Raw genomic sequence first — 24843 nt, forward strand, 5'->3', positions numbered from 1 at the left:
GTAATTCTTGTCAGCACTAACTCTTGTTCATAGGCTAATTAAGCAATTAGGGAAACAAGATGGACTAGAAGTGGGGAAGAAATGTTGGAAAATCATACAGAAAAACAAATATTTATCTGAAATATGTTTTCAAGTAAGGATAAAAGCTAGAATCCCACACTGAAAATGCAGCTCTTGTTTTGAAAAAGTGACAAAAAGCCCATGGGGTATGACTTCCAGGAGACCAAAGGTTGCCTAGTTGAGTAGTACCTGGAGAGAGACTGCATTCTTTCTTCTAAAGCATGTAATATTCTTTTCCCAGTATGTTGGTAATCATCCACTACTATATTCCACTTACATTACACAGAGATTTACAGAAATATACATCAGGTAAATTCAGTGCTAATGATAAAATGTTACAAAAGTGGGTAGAATATTAGAGTGTTAAGTGTGACTTGGGAAATCAGCCATATCCCTCTTGATGAAACCCACAAGATACATATTTTAATGATAGATGGAGAAAGGAGGATCACTTACTTACATCCTGAGGCAAGTACAAGTCCTATCCATTTTGACAAATCCACCAAGAACTGCTTTGGAAATACTGTACTGGAGTGTCCTTTACTACACTTCCAGAATATGAGAGACAGAAGAGCTGGCAAACCTAATAAATTAAAGTGGAAAGGGGCAATGTCTTGAGAGTAAGAGGTCTGCCATTGTGAAAATGGGCGATGGCAGTTTGCATGAAAAGATGCAGTCTTGATAAATGGGATTGGAATTATTGTACAATGAAGAAACACTGCCCTTCTGAGCAGCCCAGTTCTTTGGAAGAGTGTGTGTTTTGTTATAGCGAAGCCACAATGGACTATCTGCTGTGTTGATTGAGGAGAATCAAACCTCTGATTTTAATGCTGTAAATCCAAAGATTGGGAACTCTTTGGAAGAAAGAAGAAATTTGAAATAACATCAAGTTGTTTGTTTGTTTTTAATTTCGCATAAAGCCACACAAGAGCTATCTGAACTAGCCATTCCGAATTTGGCAGTGTAAGACTACAGAGAAGACAACTAGTTGTCACTACCCATTGTTTACTCTTGGGCTACTCTTTTACCAACAAATAGTGGAATTGAACATCACATTATAATGCCCCCATGGCTGAAAGGACAAAAACGTTTGGTGTGAAGGGAATTCAAACTCGTGACCCTCAAATTAACATCAAGTTGTCCCTAGATAAAGAATACTACAGGTATTCAATGTGTGAATGTCTCATTAATGATAACATAAGCAAGGAAAAGAAGAAAATATGAATTAAGAGAAAATGATACAAGAACAGAGGCCAATGACCTAATGCAGCATATAACAACCAAAAGAACTACACACTGGTTATGATAGAAAAAAGAAAACCTCAGCAATACTGACACAGGTCATATGTCAGAGGTCATGTCATCACAGTTATTGACCCACATTGAAAATGTTATCGAACTACTATTTTATGAATGTATGTTAATAAGTCTGGCATCAAATTGTAAATCATATCTAAAAGTTTGGTTATATACATTCATTCATTTTTTAATTTAAAAGTAGATATTAGAAAAAAAATCTTAAATATCAATTTTTGTGCATCATATAGTATACTGACTGCAGCAGCAATCTCGTATGTTTATGTCCAAATACAAAGTCTACAGTTTCTAATTTTCTTTTTATTGGTTTCTAGCTTTCTAAGAATGTATCTTGTAGGGAATATTTCATGAAGATTACATCATGTTAGATCAGAAGAAGATTAACAAATCCATTTTTCTTTTTGGTGAGTTATATGTAGCAATTTCTTTGCTGCATCAATATATAAAGTAATGTTGTGTTCATAATTTGATTATTTATCATTTGATACAGACCAAACTATACTGATATATACGATTATATTGATACTTAACTATTCATAATATGTATTTATTAATATATTGGTATTATTCTGCAAAATTATTTTGTTACATTGTACACCTTGCAAACATTTGAAATATTTAAAAAATAATCTTTAGTAAGTTGTTTGATATCCCGATCATCAGACAAAGCAAATACAAGTTAACTGTTTAGAATATGTTAAAAAGATTATAACCACTAAAACCACTAAACATGGAAATGTGTGGGACATTCCAAACCTTCCTCAATTCTACTAGGTGCAACTTGAAATATGACAACTTTTCACATATTTTTTGTACTACTGTTTTCAGGTAGCATACATGTATTAAATACATAAGGTTTACATTAAACATGTCATTTCCACATATTATAGCAATATTTAGATTGCATAGATTTGAATGATGAACATGCAAATTCATTATAAAATAAACATAAAAAAAAAAACAGTCAATATTCCTCAACCATCAGAAATTCCCCTCTCTAGCTTTGACAACACAAAAAATTTTAACCAGTTTCGTGGACCACTAGAGAATAAACGGTTACATTTGAAGTTACTACCTATAATACAAAAATGTCCTGTCATCATGTATAGAGTGTTTATTCTAAATCAACAAATTATTCAATGGTTAAGACTAGTTCAGGGGTTAACCCCTGTGATTAATTAGGTGTGATAGGTGCAATTATTGGGAACTCTGGACTACTATGCACTTTTAAGGTAGTAGTGAAAATTTTCAATTTATATGTAGAGTTTGCAAGTTGGAGACTATCCTAACTAAAGTTGAGGAAATAGATAAAAAAAAATTATAAACTGTGGGAAATGACAGCAGGACTTCAAGAGGAGCTTAAGGTTTTACATGCAAGAGAAGTGTCAGTTAAGATTAACAATGACATTCAGGAAGTTAGAAGAGGTAGTAATAGGGTTTAAAGTTGTGAACTTAATTTTAAAGATCCTATTCTATTAAGTAACAGATTTCAGCCATTGGCTTATGTAGATGAGGAACTACTGGAGGGAGGGAAAGCTAAAGGAATAGAACAAGATATGGATAATAAACTTAAAGAGGTTAAAGGTGATTCCTTGACATGGCACATGGATAGAATAGTCTGAGGGGTAAATAGGGAGAAAAAAGTTTTATTATGTTACCCTGGGGCATAGGTAGAAGACATAACTGACAGAACAAAAGATATAATGATGTAGTGATTGTTGTGCATGCAGGGGCTAACAATATAGGGAAGAACAAATTAGAGGAGTTAATTAATGAGTACAAGGGATTGATAAAAGCATCTGAAAATAAAGGTTATAAAATTCATTACGTAAGAGATACTCAAAATAATTAATTGTGGAAATGAAATCTTGCATATGTCACTAGGGCTAAATGCGAAGCTGAAATGAATTGTAAGGATAAGCAATTGTGGGATTAGTTCAGTAGAAGGAGGGAACTCTAGGTTTGGAATGGACGATTTACACGTAAGTAGGAAAGTGTCTAGGATGTTTGCAAGGGCTGTTAGCTCAGCTGTAAGAGAAGTTTTAAACTAGGACTAAATTAGTGGTTAGGGCACAGATAAACTCAATAAAAAAAACTGAGGAAATCAGTGTAAAAGTACTTGTAAGAATAGGCTTAATTTTTACTACTGTAATGATAGAAGTACAAGAAATAGATGATTTTAGGGCTCTGGTAGGAACAGAAGATTTTGATATAATGGGAATAATTGAACCATGTTCAAACATAGATGATTTTGGTGACATAAATTTATTTGAAGTACACATTTATAAGTTATTTAATAAGAACAGAGTAATAAAGAGAGGAAAAGAAGTGGCCCTACATTTCAAGAGTCAGTTACATCCTGTTGAAGTTGAAAATATTACGAATAATAGCAAGGAGATTAAATCCATTTAAGTTTCTGTTAGTGGATATCAAAGGAAAAAGCTCTTAGTAGGAATTTGTTACAGACAACCAGATGAAAACTGATGAAATTAGAAAGAAATTTTACAATGAGATTAACGTTTCAGATGTTAATGAAGTCATAATTATAGGTGATTTTAATTTCAGATATATTGATTGGGAAATGTTAGACTCAAACAATAACAGAGAAAGGTTTCTAGAAATTGTTCAAGATGGATTTACTCCTGATGGCAAGTGGCACTTTGTACCAGTGGTGTAGTGCTTAAAAAAGAGAAATGTCAGAACACAAAATCTACTACATTACCATGTAATGTGAGATTCATTCAAAATGATAGCAGTACAATTTTCAGGCTAAAAAAAGTACAGGTATGCCTTGCCCACAAGTTCCTATCCCTCTACACCTCTATTTTGCATGCTACAGTTGTTTTGTAAAAAAGTACACATAATATAAAGGCCAGTGTAAGATAAATCTTCAAGCAGTGTTCCAGACACTATTAAAGCATTGAAACCCTGTCATATGCAAAAAGCTACAAAACCACAAAGTCCTGTTTATGAAACACAGGAGAGTAATAAGAATTATTTATCACAAATCTTCAAACATCTGAACTTCATAATGTCACATAGTTAATGGCTAGGTGTAGAAAGTACCACATGACTGAAGAGCACACAGAAGTCAGTGTTAAAAAGCTTCAAAGCATCCCTTTATGGTTGGATTACAGCTCTATGATATCTGAAGTAAAACTTGCCAGTACAAAAACCTACTCTCATCACTGCTCCATTGCATAAACAGAGCAAACTCTGTTTCATACGCAAACAAGCACAGAATAATTATGCTGTTGTTCGTAACCCTAGAAAAAAACTGTTACTACCTTAGATATACAACTGTATGAGAAGGAAAAGCAGCTTGAAATGTCAAGGGACGATTATAAAAACAACTGAATTGTTAGAGCTTGAGAACTGTATACATTTACAGCAAGGTTTAAGTGCACTGGGTACTTCGTTAACTCAATTGGTACTGATTACAACTAGGTTGAAGTAGACATCTGTGGGCTTAAGGTAAATTTAGAAGGCAGACATATTATAAGAGGTGTGATTATCCATATGTTTACTCTTCATATACTATAATGAGAAGTTGACCATACATATTTGGAGGATAACTTGTGAAGAAGATCTGTGATGCAATGAACAGCGATGATTTTAGCAAATGTGATTGATTTGTGTACAAAAATAAAGTCAGAAGAATTGTTGGAAAAGTTAAGTACAGACTGTACTTGATGTATAGCTTATATAAGACAATGGTTTTGTGTGTGCTGTTGTTTAGTAGAACCACAAGGGATGCTTCATAGAACCTTTATTTTGCAAGTTTGAAACATATGTGCAAGCACATTTTCTTTCCCACAACAAGTTCTACAACTTAATAATGGTTACCCTTTGTTTTACAGAAATAAAGAGCCTGAAAAGAACTAATACTATCATTATTAAGGAATTTAATGAAGGGAAAGTCATTGTGAACAAACCAAATGTTACATTCTATACTATAAGAGCAGACCATAGAATTTAATATTTAAACAGATGTATGAAAATTCTTGGTGGCCACCTGTGGCATTACATTGAATCCTGAAGCCTGTACAAGGTTTGTTTTTACTGCTCCAGTACTGACTCATTTTTCAGAAGACATCCTTGAATTTGTTGGAATTCCTGTGCAAGAGAAAATATCATGAAATGTTGTCATCTATTGTGAAAAGGCAAAAAAGGCTAGTATTACAAAGTTGAAAAATGTTATCTGACATCACAACAACCCATTTTAGAGGAACAAGTCTGTGATGAATGTCATCATGAAAACAGTGAAGATGGATGATGTTACTGTGAATCTTCTCAGGAGAGATGAAGCTGGACAGAAGAATAGCTGTTGCTTGTTTCTGAATGAATTACATCAAATCTTGTAAATGTTTGGCCTCCTATTAAAAACTTCAATGTCTGGAAAAATGGTAAGAAAGCAGTAAAAACAAATAAAATCACAAGTCATAAGTCTGAAGGAGAAACATGGATTACTTCTTAGATTCATACTTGCTATGAGATCTCATCCAGGTGTTGACTTCAACAGAACTACTGGGACCTATGAATCCTCTTCCCTTTCATGTTTTATGTTTGCTGTTGATGATAATTTTTGCCCAGCCTAGACAAGAGCAAATTATTTCAGGAATTGAAAGCTTTGGCCTCCCAGACAATTAACATATGTTTTTACAATCACACGTAGTAATCTCAACAGAGAAAAGATGTGCTGATTAATGGCATGGTACTGGTAGAAAAAATAGGAAAGTCAAGTACAGTAAAAACTTGTTCTGAATTTACTGATTACTTCTTGTCAAGATTGGACAGTCAAATGCAAGGTTTTTATAAGAGTTTACACTACATTTGATCATTACTATGTAGACATGTCTCTCAAAAGTGTGACCAGGAAAAGAACAGAGAAGCATGAACAAGTAGCTTATGTTGTGGACAACAGATTAAACATGTTTCAACACCAAGATTTTTGTTTTATACATTAACAAAAGATAGACAAATTCTACACTTGGATACAAAAGATATCCTTCATTTTGAGAAGTCAGTGACGAATGTTCCTGAGATCTTCAGAGATGTTATATCAAATCACCCACAGTTCTAGCTTCTCAGTACCAGCAATTTGAGTTCCTCATTCACATGAAACTATGGAATTAGTATACTGACATTATAAACATCTCAGCAACAAAGAGGAAAACATTTTACCTTGTCCAAATGTTTAAAATGATATGTATTCCTGTTTTCACCATAAAATTCTCAAAGAAGCTTGTATATGCATAACTAACCCTGGAACACATGTATTATAGAATTAAACTAACCATTATCAAACATATTTTTTACATATGTAACACTATAAAGGAAGTTTAATGACAATCATTAAATAAACTGTATACATTTCTAAAATTTAAAATGAAAATTAGTTTATATATACATAAAAACAATGTATAAAACTTACATTAACACTTTCTCGACAGGCTCTGTATAATATACGAGTATATAACAAGTATATATAATTTATAAGTTTTAATTCAGTATTTGTATCTTAGTAAAGATTGCAAGTCTTAAGTAAACAGGAAATAAGATTTTTTAACTAAGCATTTGTTTGTGAAAAAACCAAGTATATATAAAACCTCTTAAGTACCTTTTAAATGTTTGTTTGGGTAAAACCTTATATATTGACTGTTATTTTCTCTACCCCAACTATATGGGGTCTGACAATTCTACTGATCTCATAATCAACATAAAAAAATTAGGAAATAAATAGAAATTATGCTTTTTTTCATTCCAGAATTATTACAATTTATAACATGAAAACATAAATGTTTAGTCAAAATAGCTGAAATTTCATAACATTATACATTTGTATAATATATTTTATTTTTATTATATTGGCCTTTCAGTTATATCTGGCTAACATTACAGAAGATGCACTTATGTTATTATATTCAATAATATAAAACTAACCTTTGGTCTTTACAAAGTGACCTGTCTTGGTTGTGCTTTTTGGAGTAGTATTTGGTAAAATACAGTCACATTTCAATTATTATACATTATTAGTATTCACAAATACATTCTTAAACTTATTTTTCTTAAAATATAGAACAATAAATGAATAAGTGTAGCAAACAATTATACCTTCTAATTAAGACATACTGTTGCACTCATTTACTGTTTGCTATAGTTGCTTAGCCTTTTCAAATTTCACACGTGAAGGATGTGAAACAACATATTTTTAGGTTTTATGTATATAGTTGAAACAACCAAAAAATACTAAATAACTATATTGATACCACAGAATTCCACTACAATTTATCATGTTTATTAACTAAGCTGTATTTTATTTTAAAAAATATGTAATTTCAAGCAGACTAAAGACACAGGCTACCTGGTTGAAATTTTGGTTTAAAAGAATAAGATGAATTCCTAGCATTTAAAATGGCTGATAAAGTGACTAGAAGGGCATTCTGAGCTTCTGATTGGTTATTCACATGACATACGTTGAAGTAATTGTATATAACTGACTGTTTCCAAAAGTTGAAAGCGGTGAGCAGGGCAACTGTGTTTGATTCAGAACATAAGCCATATCTCAACAAAGAGAAAAGCTATGACTTTTGTATATTATGTTCTAGCTTTTCAGTACCAGTAATTTGAATTCCTTATTCATGTGAAACTATGGAATTAGTATATTGACATTACAAACATGTCATCTGAACCAGTGCTGCATTCAACATGCAATGTAACACACAAAAATCAATATTTAGGTGTGTTCTTTTAATATGTATTCTTAAATTAAGAAATTAACAAAAATATAATACTAAAATTTAAATTATGATCTACAGTTTGATATCAAACTTACTGACATAATTTCAATAAAAGTATGAATGCCAGTCAACAAATACAATGGCATGGTCTTTGACCAACGACCCACCGTAATAAGATTAAATAAAAGTTGGTTTAAAATTGACTGCTATGGAATTTGATGCTGGACTTATTCTGATACATGATGCTGGTCTGATATTTATACTGTTGTCAGGTCAACAATGGGCTTACATTGGTGTTTTATTTGGGAATTATACAACAACTGAAATGAAGGATAGTATTTCAAACATCTACCCTGGTTAAACACAGCCTGGGCCTAATGCAGACTGGCAAAATAACCCAACTGGATTTGAAGAATGAGTGTGTTTTTCAAAAACAATTCAGTGACAGGAAGTTAAATTTATGGCTGCATAGGGATGACAGAAAGTTGGGAATAAAAGTCAAGTGTGGTGGGAGGCAATTACCCCAGCACCAAGTGCCAGCAAAGAGGACACCATTTCCTGAAGATAATGAAGTAGTAGAGAACAGGGAAAGAGGGCAGTGAGAAAGAAGAGGTGGAGCATGAAAGAGGAGAGAAAAGCAAAGAAAAAGGACATGCAAAATCCCATGGTACCTGGAGGAAGAGGAAGACAGAAGTGTAAAGTAGGAGAGAAGGGCACAAAGAAGCCCAGGATCAGCTCCAGAGAAGAGTCACCTTCCAAGAGATGTGATGTACAGAAAGGGAATAATGAACAGAAGCAATAAAAAATAAAAAGAGAGAGAAAGAGAAGAAGGGACCCCTAGTCACATCTTGGATTAATAACAGGCAAAGGACCAATAAGTCAGAAAAGAAAGGAAACAATAGAAGATTAAGGGTAAGCAGCCTAAACTCTGGATTCTAAGGTGTTAAGAACATTCCCAAAGACCAGATCTGTAAGTTTAAGGGCAAGACAAAGATCTCAGATACAAGAAGGAATGCAGACACCTGACTGAAGAAATCCCAAAAACAAAGAAACTAGGAGAAGAAGAAATGGAAACCATTGGTGTCCTCACCAGAGCTATTGGGTTTATAAAGAGCTTCAGGGCAGAGAAGTAAAGTAGTAGTATAATACTAGACAAAAATGAACAGATAACTGGAAAAGAAAGACAATGAAAGAGAAAAAGGAGAACCTCAAACAAAAAAGAAATGATATGTGAATGAAGAAATAGAGAAGGATGAAGACCTCACAACAAAAGAGTTATAAAGGTGAGTAGGACAAGAAAGATGTGGGACATAAGGAACACACAAAGTAAACCAACTGATGGGACACCGTGATATACTAGTAAAAAAGAAGATATTATCTACCTTAATTATGAACACAGCAAACAGAAAAAGAGGAAATATCTGTTCCTTACCAGGAAGTAAATAGCTAAAAACAATACCAGAGGAGGAACAGCTGGCTAAAATCATCCATAAGTAAGAAATACTACACAGAAGATAAAGAAACAGAACAACTAGAAAATTAAACTGAAAAGGAATAAACATAAGGGAACCAGTCACTTGACACATGAAAGTGGCAATTTCATCAGTGAATGTTTTGGTACATTATGGTCCATCACAACCCCCAAAAATTGTAGAAGTTAAGCTTTCCATGATGTGGAATATACTTCTCCACAGAGTGAAATTCAAGACTTGTTGCATGTAAAAGTATACTTTACTGAGTAAGCTAAAGGGAAAACAACAGAATGTTAGGTCCATAAACAGATAAATTGCCTTCAGTCACCACTGAGTCACTTCATGTCTGAAACAAAATGTTTCCCTCTACTTATTTTTTTTTTTTACATGGCATACATTATTGAAAGAAACCAAAGCTAGAAAAAATGAAGCTGCAATTAAATGGATGGAATGAAGTGGAACAAGAACAAAAACTATGAAGCACAAAAGAAAAAGAAATCAGACAATTAGGCTGACAATAAACAAAAAACATAGGAAGGAATGAGCTAATGATAATGTGCTACTAATAACAGGGACTACTGCACATGGAAGTTGTGTCACCTTCGTATTGGTTTAGGTCTACAGAATTATGAAAATTTGTCACAAGCTGGCACAATACATGTAGACACGTGTATATGTCAGAATTGTTCAAGGCTTGTGGCACATACAAGATATTCTATAACAGTTGCACATGAAGTAATAGCTATTAAAGAAAGTGTTATGATATCTCATAGATAAACACATTACTTGGAAAGAAAAGTAAATGATTCAATGGATATGAATATTGATAATTTTTTCCAAACTTATGGCAATTCCTTTTAATAGTAACTGCTTACAATTTGTAATGTATTAAAGTATCAACCAAATCAAATATATGCTTGCATGTCTACAGTTTACTAGAGCATATAGGGATACGAAAGCTGGTGAGCTGGTTCTTTAACTTGTTATAATTTATATTATAAACTTGCAATTTCAAAAATGGTTAAATTATTACCACATATTTTAATAGTTTTGCATCAAGCAGGTTTTAAATGCAGTCTAAACAGCAATCAAGTATTAAAAAACCAAAATAAAACATAAAAATGCTAAATATAGGAAGGTGGCAAATTTACATTAAAAACTACAGGTTTATTCTTTAATGCATTCTTTGTTACAAAGGAGCAAACATCCTTTGCCAGTATATACAGGACACAAGTTATTAACAACTGTACATTAAAATGTTCCTCAGAATGGGGCTCCTTGGTATTTTAACACCAATAGCTCAGTATTTTTAAGAGAAATGGTTCATAGAACATTCAGGTTACCAAACATGGCAAGTGCTACAGCATGCTGCCTCATGAATTAATTCTGAACCAAACATGAATGTGCAGATGGTTCCTTTCCACATGTATTGTACACACTGACACAAATATTTTTTAAAAGTTATCATATAATTTAACTAAGTGCTGTGTAAATAATGTTATTTACTAAGAGCTTTTACTGTTACATTTACACAAAAAGAGCAATAATAAAGACTTGGAAACACCTCTAATAGAGAGGTCACCCAACTGATGCCCTATGGAAACATTATGAAAAAATCCTTTCTGTAATTCATATTACTCATAATAAGGCAAGTATAAAACAAGGTTCATCAAATCTAGGAGTTTATATAAACAATATTCATGAAACATACAATCTGTCAATATATACCACTCCTACATTTCTTAAATGATACTGGTAGTTTCTTTACAAACTTAAATGGATACAACAAACAATTAACACAACTAAACATGCTATAGAAAATATAACTCTTAATCTAAGAATACAAGTAGAAGAGATACTAACTTAATGCAATGTGTGCACCTTCATATGGAGGATAACCTCTTCTGATACAGTTGATAACACACATTCCCACTGATGTCAGAGAATACTCCCTAAAAAATTAAATATATATTTACGTATTTACATTTATATTATAACCATAATTTTTTAAGCCAAAACAAAACACATTAAAATTAAACAAAATGCACTGCATTATTAAAAAAAGATCCTAGGGTATAAGCTACAATGTGGGATTATAAAAATAACCTAGGTATTAGAGGTGACTGAAGAAGTAGGACCCACATTGCAGTGGGGATACACCGTTTATCAGTCTTAACCTACAATTCACGAGTCTCAATATATATGTATTTATACATACACACACACACACACATGTACACAAACATATCAATACAAATGTGAAAAACAAGCATCATAGGAATTAGTTTCATTTAGATTTAGTTTATGGAGTTTAAATACAAGTGTGGAAAATAAGAACCAGAAGAACAAATTTGATTTAGATTAAACTACAAGGAAGTTTAAATATAAGTACAGAAATCAAGAAGAACAAGAAATAATTTGATTTAGATTTAGTTACTATGTAAGGTAGTTTAAATACAAGGGAAGAGAACAAGAACCACTGAAATATAGTTAAAATGTGTTATTGCTGAATATTACTTGATACTATTATTGACTTTGTAGTTGTTTAAGTACAGAATATTATTATTTTGAAATTAGGTTTTATCTTCTGGTTCTTTTTCCTGATTTCTTTATCAATTCCCGACCAGGCACATATTTATTAACCGTTTTTTTTTGTAAGTGATAAGCTTTGTACTCTAATTTTTGAAAGTTTCACTTTGGATTTATGTGTTTTATAAAGTTTGTGTATGATTTCTGAACTAAATAAATAAAAAACAAAATATTTCTGTTAAACTAACATAAAGACAAAGAATCCTACAGTCAAGAAAGGTGCTGAAACATAAAAGAAACACCGAAGTTATAAGCTCTAGTAGTAAACCTGACTTAGCATAGCAAACACAGGCTACTTACCTCTAGCCATATTAGTTCAAAATGTGAATTAAGACACAAGGCAGCACATTGTGTGGCCAAAACAAGATAATACAGTGTGTTGTGAACAGGAATGACAGTTTAAATATTTTTTATCTTTTGTATCTGGGACTGTGGTAACCCAAACTATCACATATTATCAGTGGATTTGCTCTTACTTCCCATATCAAATTTCAAGGCAATCGATTAATAAATACCTGAGGTATAACAACTCCAATTTTGATTGAGTTCATTCCTCCTTTCTTTGAACCAAAAGTACAGAAATTTTATTTGATAGAAAAATTTAGGTAGCTTTCATGTTCTTTATTCAAATTTGGTACACTGATAGATCTTTTCAACCTACAATTAGGAGTTTCATTTGGTGTAAATATAAGCCATACATGCAACGTTATTTCTCAAATTTGATGAAAATTTTTAAGCACATCTATGGAAAAAGCCACTAATAATAACACTTGTAGCTTGAATATTTACTTTTCTGAGAATAGAACAGATACTGACTATTGTTTTTAGGCTTACAAGATAAGGCAAGGAAAGTAATGCTGTGATTATTTTAAAGTTAATATGTTTTCCTTACAGTAAAAGTGGGCTGTTTTTAGTTTTTGTCATTTGGATTAAAGAAAACTGAATTAGAGTAATAAAACAAAAAGATAAAAGGAAATGCAGATACATAAGTATTGGTTAGACCTACCAAACTAGATTAGCAGTTTCTAACTCAAGTTTTTAAAAGAATCATACTGACTGTCAACTTTTCTACATAAACTGTATTAAATTATATTAACAAAAGAGTGTTTCGCATCATGTGATATAAGCCTAAAGCTTAAGCAATTAGCATAAATAATGATGCTTGATATAGGGGTAACGACAAGAAACTGTTAATCTAAATTCCATGGCATTACTATAAAGAAAGATACTAATATTGCTTTAGGGAGGAAAACATTACTACCACGTTTTAAAAAAGTCTGGTTAGATCTGTAAAGTAAAGGTCTGGGTTTCTCATAATTATGAAAATAAAGGTCTGTTCCAAATAACAAGGTTGTGATCCTAAAGCTAATGTGGGTTACTAATAATGCCACTTTCTTACTTGCTGTGGTTTGTTAATGTGTATTGACAAAAAAAATAACGATATGTAATCAAAAACACCTTAGTTTGAAGAAAAAAAAATTGAGCATGCAACTTCAAGGAATGAAATTAAAATAGGCAGCCAAACTGGTAGCTGTTGAACAAAAAATGTAGCCTGGGTAAGTAATGAATGGATTCTTATTAATACTGTAGCTGAAGCTGCTAGTTTGGCCATCAAGTTTTATTTAATTCTGCTAAATTACATACTCAATCCTTTTTAGCTCCACTTTTTTTCTACACTCAAGGTGTTTTTGATTATACAGAGCACAGCAGGAGTGAAAAGAAGACTGTTCTACACAGAGTTTAGTTGAGTCGAAGTGAGTGAGTGACTTTTGATCTAAAAAGCAGGTACACAGACTTACAGCTTGAACATTTACTTTCCTGAGAATAGAATAGATACTGACCATTGTGTTTAGGGTCAGCAGATAAGGCTAGAAAAGTAATGCTCTGATTATTTTAAAGTTAATAATCCTGGATTCATTGCCAACTACATGCTGCATATTGTACTAAATACAAGTCTGTTTGGGTATCAAATAAACCTGTGGTTTTCTTCAGTGATGTCGAGAAAACCCACTTGTAGAGAAATATATATGTAAAAACAGCTCGTTTGGGTTGATAAAATATTTTACGATGAGGAGCGAACAACGTTTCGACCTTCTTTGGTCATCGTGAACCTGACGATGGTTGTGGCACTTAGGTTCATCGTGAACCTGACGATGACCAAAGAAGGTCGAAACGTTGTTCGCTCCTCATTGTAAAATATTTCATCAACCAAAACGAGCTGTTTTTACATATATATTTCTGTGGTTTTCTTGTTAAACCACCATTGAAGTATCTTAACTATTTATGAAGCCTCTAATTCAAGAGTTATAACTTGTAAATTATATAGAACTTACTTTACAAGTTGTAAAACTTTGAAGTAACATGAAAACAATGCACTTTCTGCAGCAGTCTGGTATTTAACATTAAACTTTGGACCAACAGTATGGATTACATATCGAGCAGGAAGGTTGTATCCCTTAGTCAACTTGGCATCTCCTGTCCTACAGCCTAAATGACAAAAAATAAAGACAGCAATGGAATGTGCTAGTCAATATATATGGTCAAATACAGCAAACACTGAAAATTAACATATTCCTCATTTAAAAATTTATCCATTGGAAACACATTTCATTTTCAAGAAGGGAAATTTTAGCTTCCAAGATGATCCCTCATCTTCACACAGAGAATGACTAGAATATCACAGTGCAATGGTGGTGGGACCAGTGCAAATATTAAACCTTGAGGAACGTCTTTCAAACAGTCCCCAAAGGGGCACACCCATGGGAGACCTCATCTCGTCTCGACCAGGGTACCCAGCTAACGCATGATGTTTCTACAATACTGCTGAATAGCTGTGCATTAGTAAAACCCACAATGTATTGCATTATATATGGTGACAATGTTGTGGCACTGTTAGACATTAATGGTGAATATATATATAAAACAAGCAATTTATAAAAAATCAAACAGCAGTTTACATGTTTTGAAATATTGAACATTATTTGAAGTATCTTTTTGCATGGTTTATGCTTTTGAAAATTTATAAAGTAGGAAAATGTTTTTACAATGTTGTATGCACAACTTTTATTGAAAAACAAATTGTAGTCTAAATAATATGTTTACATTTTCTACTATGAAAGCATTTGTTATTTCAAGTATTTTATGAATAAAATACATAATTTATTTTTGATTTAACTGTTAATAATTATAATTATATTTAGATATGAGATGTTACTGGGTTGTCAACCTGTCAGTGTTCTTGGCATAAAAATGACCAGAATTGTGCATATATTATCTTAACAAATACATAACACCACCTTACAGCAAAACTACAGACATAGAAAGATATCAAATGTTTTATATGCTAATTAAAATATAAAATTTGATCATTAAATTTTATGGTTACATTGATGACAGTTTTTCCTAAACTTAAATGATATAAACTATGAAACCAAATGTTATAAAAAGCACCAGTTCTATCAGCTGAAAGTGATACTCAAAACTTCAATGGCCTCACTTCTAACTGCTTAACGGTACTTGTACAGACAAATGAAGGCATTTCACTTGATATATTACAAAAAAGAATTTAACAAAAATACTTGTATTACAGTTGTTTTTATATTTCTTAATTTTTCACAGTTTCAATTCCTAACTTTAAAGTTTTACTCAATTACTCACTGTTTTTCAGATTGTTCTCCTCCAACCTTTGTTGTAAATTTAAAACATCAGCTCAGTTTAAATAAGAGGGTATATTCATAAATTTTCTCATCTTAAGGTTACTGATATATATTTTTGAAAACAGTAATTTTACATGCATAGACCTACAAAATTATTTTGTGGTGTTTTGATTTGGGAGTATTTGTGGAATTTTCAAATCAATTTACTTAATTTTGTGCATGGTATTATACTAGTACTATAACTTATAGATATACTCACAGAGTATAATACAAACAGTGTAAAGTAAAACATTTGAATAAAGTTTTTAAGTGACTTCTAAATTCTATATAATCACTGAATCATATATTGTGATTAAATATGAAACAAATAGGATGAAACTGGTAAATTATCATGACAGCACTGCCAACATGTGTTTTAACAATACATTTCATATGAAGATAATATATTGACTGTAATCTGTAAAAAAAAAGCACAACTTCCCTTGCACCCCACAGACAGGCTTTGATCTCAGCCCACCAACAATCACAGTCCATAATTCAGTAAGCATTCATTTCACAAGCAGTAATTACATTTAAAATTTTATATTTCTGTCAACAGTGTGAAGGTTTAATACTTTCAAATATTATTTAACAAATTATCAAATACATATTTTCATGAACAGACTTTCATATCTGTGTGCTGATGATGTCAGAGCACATCCTGGATGATCAACAGCAACAGATAGCCTTGCTTTTCCAAATGGCAAGTGAAGGAAGAAATGGAGGTGATGGCAACTGTATGCTAGAGGATGTGCTTCAAAAGCCATTTAATTCAGTACATAAGCCATATCTGAGCTTCATTAATTTCCATCTTTATTTTATAAGGTTCATAAGAATTGATTTAACTACTGACCATAACTTTCACCGTTAAAAGAAGTTGTTAACTGTTACATATTTTGTATTATAAAGCAAGCATTTATTCTCACCTTTAATATTTGTATACAAATCTTGTTTAAGTTGGGGACCAGCTCTTTGTAATATTCTCTCACTTAAAGGATTTTTATCAGTGAATGTCTCGTTTGTTGAATTCACAATAGCCTGAACATTTAGACATGATAAATCTCCTTCCCTAAAAGACAGCAAATACAGCATACATGGGTAAGGATAAAGAAATACATGAATCAAATAAGTGTTTAATGAAAAAAATTTAAAAACTGTATACAGTGTGTTACATACATATTTGTGCAGTAGGTGTATATACAGAAGTTTATAACGTTGCTCACATACACATATAACACGTGTATACGCATCCCTTGATACACATTTATAAAAATATTTTCAAGCTATAGTTGTTACTGGCCTATCATCAGTCCATTGTTAGCTTTCCTCACAAGTCACAATTCTTCAAAAGAATACACACACATACACAGCAGGAGAAGGACAATATTCACATTTCACACATAAAACCTCTTTTTAGTTGTAGGTTTTTTATTTGAATGCATAAATTTCATAAAATACAAAGACAGTGCTGTGTATATAAAGTACTTAAAACAGTGACCAACCCAGACTACTTATGTATGAAGTCAGGTATATAAAGTTTTGAGTGGATCTGATGGCCATATACAGGGTGTCTCAAAGTTAAACTTGCTCCACAACCCATGATAACTAACAAATACCCACAATATAAAAGACACTCAGGTGGATGGTTTGATCAAAAATGACACACTAATTGATTTATTTAGTGACATTTTCAAAACTTGGGTGTCAATGGCAAGTACTGAAACTCTTTAAGGCTGTTTCCAAGTCCCCACTCAACAGGGTAATAAAATTAACACTTTAAGTGCTTATAAACAAATGTTAATATTCATACAAAACTATAACAAAACAATTCTGAGATGGGTTCTGAGAGATGAAAGATCCATTCCCCAAATACTTTTTTTTCAAATAGTGAGGTCATCCACACTTCCTTACTTCTAGTTTCATTTTTTCATAGTTTAATGAAGTTTAAAAAGTTTCACATGCATGAAACACATACTATTTTTGTCATAGATACATATGGCTTATTTCATTAAAATGGAGGTACAAAAGATGATTTTGAATTGCAGCATTCCCTTTAGTGTCATACCCATTTTAAAAGCAAACTATCTAACCTCACTAAACACTACGAGTGGTGGAGAGCTCCATATTAGCACTAAATGCAATCTAACTGAAATGGTGAATATTTACATCCTGCAGTCATAAAAAAAAATATTGTAATTTTCATGTACATTTATCAGCAGATAGGATAAAACACTGTGATAATTAGGTGTGTGTGTGTGTATATATATCTTACCTCAGTGCTTCCATTCATGTCAGTACAAATTTGTAACACCTCTAACAAAATTCCTTATAATTGTTTTTATAACTACATTAATAACTTTTTTCTTCAGTTAAACTTGCAAAGACATTTCAACAAAAGTTATCATAATTACAATTAAGATTTTTGAAATCAATTATTTTGATAATAATTAATTAATTGTTTATGGATGTTAAATACTCATGAGCCACACATAATGCATAAGGACCTTTCAGAAACTATTCTATTTATCCTTTTCATTTGCAGATAGGAAGAAAAATTATTCAGTTTCTAGCCAATGATGAAGAATGTAAAAGAAAACAGCACATAAAAGCAAATACCATAAATGAGAAATAAAGTAACAAGCAGAGAGGTCCAGAATCAGTAAAGTTATGGAGAAAAAAGAAACAATCTAGAAACAGTGCAATCAGTATCACTATGAAGCTCATTATCAGAACCTAAACCAGCATCCTTCCATTCACCATATTACAGTCTGGTTAAAACCAGCATCCTTCCATTCACCATCTGCCACATTACAGTCTGGATAAAGCTAGCATCCTTCCATTCACCATTTTCCACATCACAATCTGGACAAAACCAGTATCCTTCTATTTATCATCTGCCACATCACAATCTGGATAAAACCAGCATCATTCCATTCATCCTCTGCCACATCACAGTCTGGGTAAAAGCAGCATCCATCCATTCATCATCTGCCACACCACAATCTAGCAGTAAAAAACACATTTTTTTCTTATAGCCCAAATAATATGTTGTTGCTATTCAGCTAGCCTGGTCACTTGGTTTGCCATTCATGGTGAGAACCCAACAAGAATAAAAGCCTCAAGACAGTGCCTTGCTAAAAGTCATGAAGAAGGTCATTGCCTACTACAATTGGGGTATATATCATGACATGCTCCAGAAAAGACAGACTTGATGAAAAAAAAAAAACACGCACAGAAATGTAAGAAGGTGAAGCATATTATATTCTGGCCAAAAAGAAGCACCTTTGAAACTATCATAATTTGACTACCTAAGGCTAAAGCACATACTCTTAAATGAATGAAATTTCACATTCCATCTGTTTATGTATGTACCATGAGAATACAAAGTTGTTCACAAACATGACAAAACAAATTCAACCTATAAAGATTTCATAAAATCATGTCATTTTAGTGTAGAAAATGAAAACTATACATTGAATAAATGTTAACCCTGTAGCAATGGTAAACTAAAGAAGATATTTTCTTTGAATGACAGGGAAACAGTGGTGCAAGAAGGACACACTGTTGACAAAGAAAAAATAAAATTGGTCAAACATGGTTTAGATTTTTACAATATAAATGTAAAGAATATTGGCACATTCATTCATCATCATTTTTCAAGAGGAACCAAGATTCCATGTTTAAAGAAGATAAACCTGAATGGTAACAAAACTGTCATTCAGAAAACTCAATCTTAATAACTTTCTTGTTACCAGGTTAGTGGTAAGATGAAATTCAAAGAACCGACTATCACCACATACACGAGTGTTTAACCCTTTTGCTACAACTATTCCTTTGGTCAGGAGTAAAATGGCACATCATCACGTTTATAAATTTACATTCAAAATTTTATTGATCTATTTTATGAATGTATGCCAATAAATTTGACATCACATAATACATAGATTATAATTCAAATTTCAGTATTATAAATTAGCTGATTTCTTAATTTAAAAGTAATTATTAAAACAAAACTCCTAAATGTAAATTTTTGTGTCACATAGTATATTAAATGCATCCTTGTTTCAAATTAGATGTTTGTGATGTCCAAGTACAAAGTCTATAGCTTCTTATGAATTAGAAACTCAAAGTGCTAATATTGATTTAGCACTAATGAAAGTCACAAGATTAGGATAACCAACAAAATAGAATCAAGGGTCTGTTCATTATTCATGTGATATATAACACTGAGTAGAAGTCCTAAACTCATGTCAACTGAAGCTGCCTCAGATAGCTTATTCTCTTACTTCAGGTTCTAAATGCTTTTTTTTTAACAGTTTATTCAGCAACATTTAGAAATTTGTTCTGATATCATTGATATTGAGAGAATATGTTCACACCCAAAATAAAATTTCATTATGCTTAAAAAGTGTTATTTGCCAATTTATTATAATAACAGTAAGTTCTCATGTATCCTCTGATGCGAGACCACATTATAAACAATAAAAAGGTAGCAGTGATAGATGTACAATAAGAATGTAAACATGCAACCTGAATTCTACTCATAAAGTCTATTTAATATTCATATTTACAGTCACTGATAACTAACCCTTATCAAAACTAAAAAGCCTCTAACCCCCTCACTACAGTCAAGTCAAAGTATGTATATCACAACCATTTAAGTTATCCTCAAAATTTAATTACTTTATTATCATCATACACAAATAAACTTTGCAATAAAACACAGTTAACAAGCCAGATTTTAATGCAAGTTTTAAGTTCTTAATTTTATAAGGAAATATCTGAAAAAATGCTCCAATCTACTCTTGTACAAGAATTGTGATATTTACTCTCTAGGTTTTCCTCCAAGAAGTCCATACATAATTATAGTATATACATTTATGGAGCCATTAGCTTGAAATTCACACCAACTTGCCACACCCACACATCACATCCTCTCTTTCACAAATTACCAATATTTCTGACATATTATGTTGTTTTTTGTATGGAGCATTGTCTATTTTGCCTACAGTTTAAAACTTTCTCTCATGGTATTCACTTCACGAAGTTTAGCTGAAGCTTTAAAGGCTCTTATTGCACAGTTAAAAAACTAAGTAAATTAATGACAATCAAAGAAAATAATTTGCTTTGTGCATGTTATTATTCTATATTCTCAGGTGCATTATTTAATTTAATAAAAAAATTATTTTGTGTAGTATTATCATTAGTATAAAAAATTAGGATAAATTTCATAACCAGTCAACCAACAAGCAAAAGATCAGAACCAGTATATTTCTTATTTTTTACTTCGTCATGTGTATCCTTTATTATTATAAAAGTAACTAAAATATATAAATCTGAAATTTAGTTTGTTACATAAGGTTAGATTAGGTAACATTTTCATGATGTATTCTCATCAGAATCTCACAAGAAGCCCATGCCTTGTGTAATTTGACAAGGTAATGTGAGATACACATCCTCCAAGTGATTAATAACTTGTTTGGCAGCCCTGTCAGTTACACATGGTTCAAAGGATAATAAAACAATAAAAGTTAAGTAAAATAGATGTCCACTGTGACAAGAGTTAAGCTGTTTGGGATAAAGAAATGTTATATCCTGTTACAATTCAAAGCCATTCTAGAGTGAAAACAATGGTAATTTTGATTTATTTCGTATTTTGTTTCTAGTCATACTGGCCTAGCATTAGGATAGTAGAAATAAGAGATGAAAGTTTTATTGAAAAAATTTATTTAGGAGATTTCACAGGTTACAAAAGAGAAATATGACAATCTTCAGATGAAGAAAAGTACTTCTGACTCAAATATGAAAAAATCCCTTTGTATTTGAGCCAATCAATGCTTTGACTCCATGCATTCGTGAAGAAATTTTGAAAATACTTCATTAAAAATGTTGATTTTTTGTCAAAAGATTTGAAATGCTTACTGAAATACCTTGCAAAATTTCATGCAGATACAAAGAACATATCAGAAATTATAGTATTAAAACTATAAAGGTCAATTTAGAGTCATGAACTTGGCCAATTCGATTGAGCTCAGAGCTAGAGTTAAATACATTCTAAAGGACAATAAAATTAAGTATAAACAGATGTATAATGTTATTAACCTTGTTATATAGAATAAATAATTACAATTTCATGTTTCAATTTGCAGTCATAGAAAGAAAAATGGGCAATTTCATTTCATTTTTTGTGTACGATGGTTATGAGGTTAATCAAGTTGACCAAATGGGTATAAAGTTAGGGCAGAGAAAATAACAGATAGAATACACAGTTTTACAGAAAACAATACCTTACATTTATTAAGGCTTCTGAGGTTATTTGAATGAAATTTGAAAATTTTCAGTGGAAGAAAAGTGTGTTTAAACTTAACACAAAAACAACTTTGTACTCAGAGCAGTCAACACTTTGATTTCATACATTCATGAATAAATTTTTAATAAAAAATACTTGATTTAAAAAAATCAAATATTTTGCATACAAAAGACTTGTAATATTTACCAAAAGCTTGCCAAACTTCATGAAGATACACAAAACATATTAAAAGTTACAGTAAAGAACCTCTGATGGTCGCCTTGGGGTCATGAACTTCATTGGGTTGGATTAGCCAGTAGAAATAATTTTAAAAATAGCAAGATAACAAGCAGTTGGATTAGTTTTAATAACATATTTGTTTATGTTTTATTTACATATTCAAAAATGACCGATAATCCTCCTTCTATTTCTGTATCTAAATAAAAGGTAACCCAATAAACATTTTACTTATTTACACTTATTCACTATGTTTAGGTGATTTTTATCACAGCCATGTGTGATACCTCTTCCATGGAATTCTACTGTAACTACTGCTACAGCAAAGAAACTATACTGGTAGTACTTTGTCACTATATGTTTATGAATACACTGGCAACCACCACTTTTGAAACTTTTTTTTTTTAAAGTATATATACAACTTATTTTGTCAATAGATAATGAAAGAATGAAAAACAAACCTATTGGTAAAAGGTAATGTTTTACTGATATAATAATATAATACAAACTTCTCAGAACAGCATAGCAATATATTTGCAAGTGATTATAGAAATACAGCTAACAACTATAGAGCCTTCGATACATTCAGTGGTAGCACTTAAATAACAAGTAACAAAAATATATGATGAAAGTAATAATAACAAATGAGTTAATAAGCTCGTATGAAGTAGTACATCTTTAATATTAGAAGACATTTTGTCCCTTATTAGTTGTTCAATTTTATTATTGTTTTGTTACCTAACTTTAGTAGCATCAATTTCTTGAAACTGTTATCCATTAAACATCTCTTTATGACTTTAAAATAACTTTCCTTGTTTAAAAAAGCACTCTACAAGTGCTCTAGATGGAATGGGCATATTAAAGTAAATTAAGAATTTTAAAAGCTGGTGATAGGAACATGCATGATTGTATATCTTTAGAAGGAGACAGTTCTGCACTTAGAAAACATAGTTGATGATTGCTAATTTGGGACAAATTACTTGCAGATTTTGCCTGTTATTTAAAGCACACAACAAACTCTTCTTCTTAGTCTCCTCTGATGCTCAAAAATGAAGAAAAATCACTTACTGAACCTTCATCACCACTGCTTTCCATCTTCTCTGAAATATTTTAATCATAATTTTTTTATATTTTCTTTCCTATCATTCAGGTTAATCCAAATCAGTTTAATAAATGGGTGAAAATCAGCTGTGAGAATGTGATCCTCGTTGGCAAAGGCAGCTTCAAAAGCACTTCTTAATTCCTGAAATTAAAGCATTAACATGTGGCTTGCAAGTCTGAAGTGGTTTACCATAAGGATCTTTAACTTTGGTCAAATATACAACGTCTGTAATAGTCTCATACAGACCTTAGTTTCACTTTAAAGTAAATCAAATGTGGGCTACAGGTGGTATATGATGATTATGTATTCTTTGATTAACTTTCTATAGGCTAGTGAAGGATGTGTTTCTTCCAATGCTGCCCTTAACTGGTCAAGTTGCCAACAATATTTATCAGTGTTAATAGTCTGATTGTCTGACAATCCTACTGCACAGATATTACCTTATTTGAGCACAAGCTAGCTTTGGAAATGCATAGTGGTAAATTGCCTTGTCTTGTCCAATGCCTTCTTTACTGAACATTGTTATTAACAATTCACTTTTCATCACCTGTTACTAACCTCTTTTTTAAAAAAAGAAAAGGTTCAATCTCATTATGTGTCAATAAGTGATCGCAGGCCCAACTTCTACCGAGTAAATTTTTTCAGTCAGTTTGTGTGGTATCCAAATATTGTATCTGTTCACCATTCTTAACTTATTAAAATGTAGTGAAACTGCCTTACAAGAAATTTTCAACACGTCAGCAGTTTCTCGTGTTGTTATCGATCATCGTCAGGTTAGGAGCAAGTTCATTTTTTTTTGCAAATAACACTCTGAAACATTAAGTGTCAGAACATGTACTGATTCATCTGTTTCAAATGGTATTTAAGTAAGAATACACATCCCAATGCTATCTATTTAATCTGAATGCACTTTTCACATGACTAAATATATCAACTTCCACCACATAGTGCATGGAACAACAAATGTTCACCCACTTTTTGTTGTATAAGGTCAGCTATCATATTGCTGAGGCTCCATTCTTTTCAAAGAACATGGGCCTTCGCAAATGCTGATCATGAGACTTTTTAAATGTATCACTGTTCAAAGAATTTTAAACATCACTAGTTAGTACCAAATCAAGTGTATGTGTGCTGCATGCCAAAGATGCTTGGGGAGAAAGCAAACCTCATTAGACTCTGTCTTGCTATTACAGATATCAGAAATGTTGTAAAAGATACCTCATTTTTTGGTTTCTCATCACCTGACTTGAGTGTGTCTTACTCTGCATTGGAATAACCTGCACCATTACTTACATGTTCAGCCATTTATTCAGTGGAGAAGATCCTGCAAAAACAAACAGTA

The 24843-nt window shown here is 31.8% G+C and overlaps 1 protein-coding gene across 5 annotated transcripts in view; it reads right to left on the reverse strand.

The window, feature by feature from the left end:
- LOC143257576 (protein GDAP2 homolog) overlaps nucleotides 1-24843 on the reverse strand; it is a 65086-nt gene that overhangs the window by 17213 nt on the left and 23030 nt on the right. For all 5 annotated transcript variants that reach the window (XM_076516460.1, XM_076516464.1, XM_076516461.1 and 2 more), the window contains 3 exons: nucleotides 16800-16942; nucleotides 14512-14665; nucleotides 11453-11541 (listed from right to left, as the gene is read on the reverse strand). In XM_076516460.1, coding sequence (XP_076372575.1) covers nucleotides 11453-11541; nucleotides 14512-14665; nucleotides 16800-16942 — 386 coding nt within the window. The remainder of the gene's footprint in view (nucleotides 1-11452; nucleotides 11542-14511; nucleotides 14666-16799; nucleotides 16943-24843) is intronic.

Source organism: Tachypleus tridentatus, chromosome 7 (assembly GCF_004210375.1).
Source record: "Tachypleus tridentatus isolate NWPU-2018 chromosome 7, ASM421037v1, whole genome shotgun sequence".
Taxonomy (NCBI): domain Eukaryota; kingdom Metazoa; phylum Arthropoda; class Merostomata; order Xiphosura; family Limulidae; genus Tachypleus; species Tachypleus tridentatus.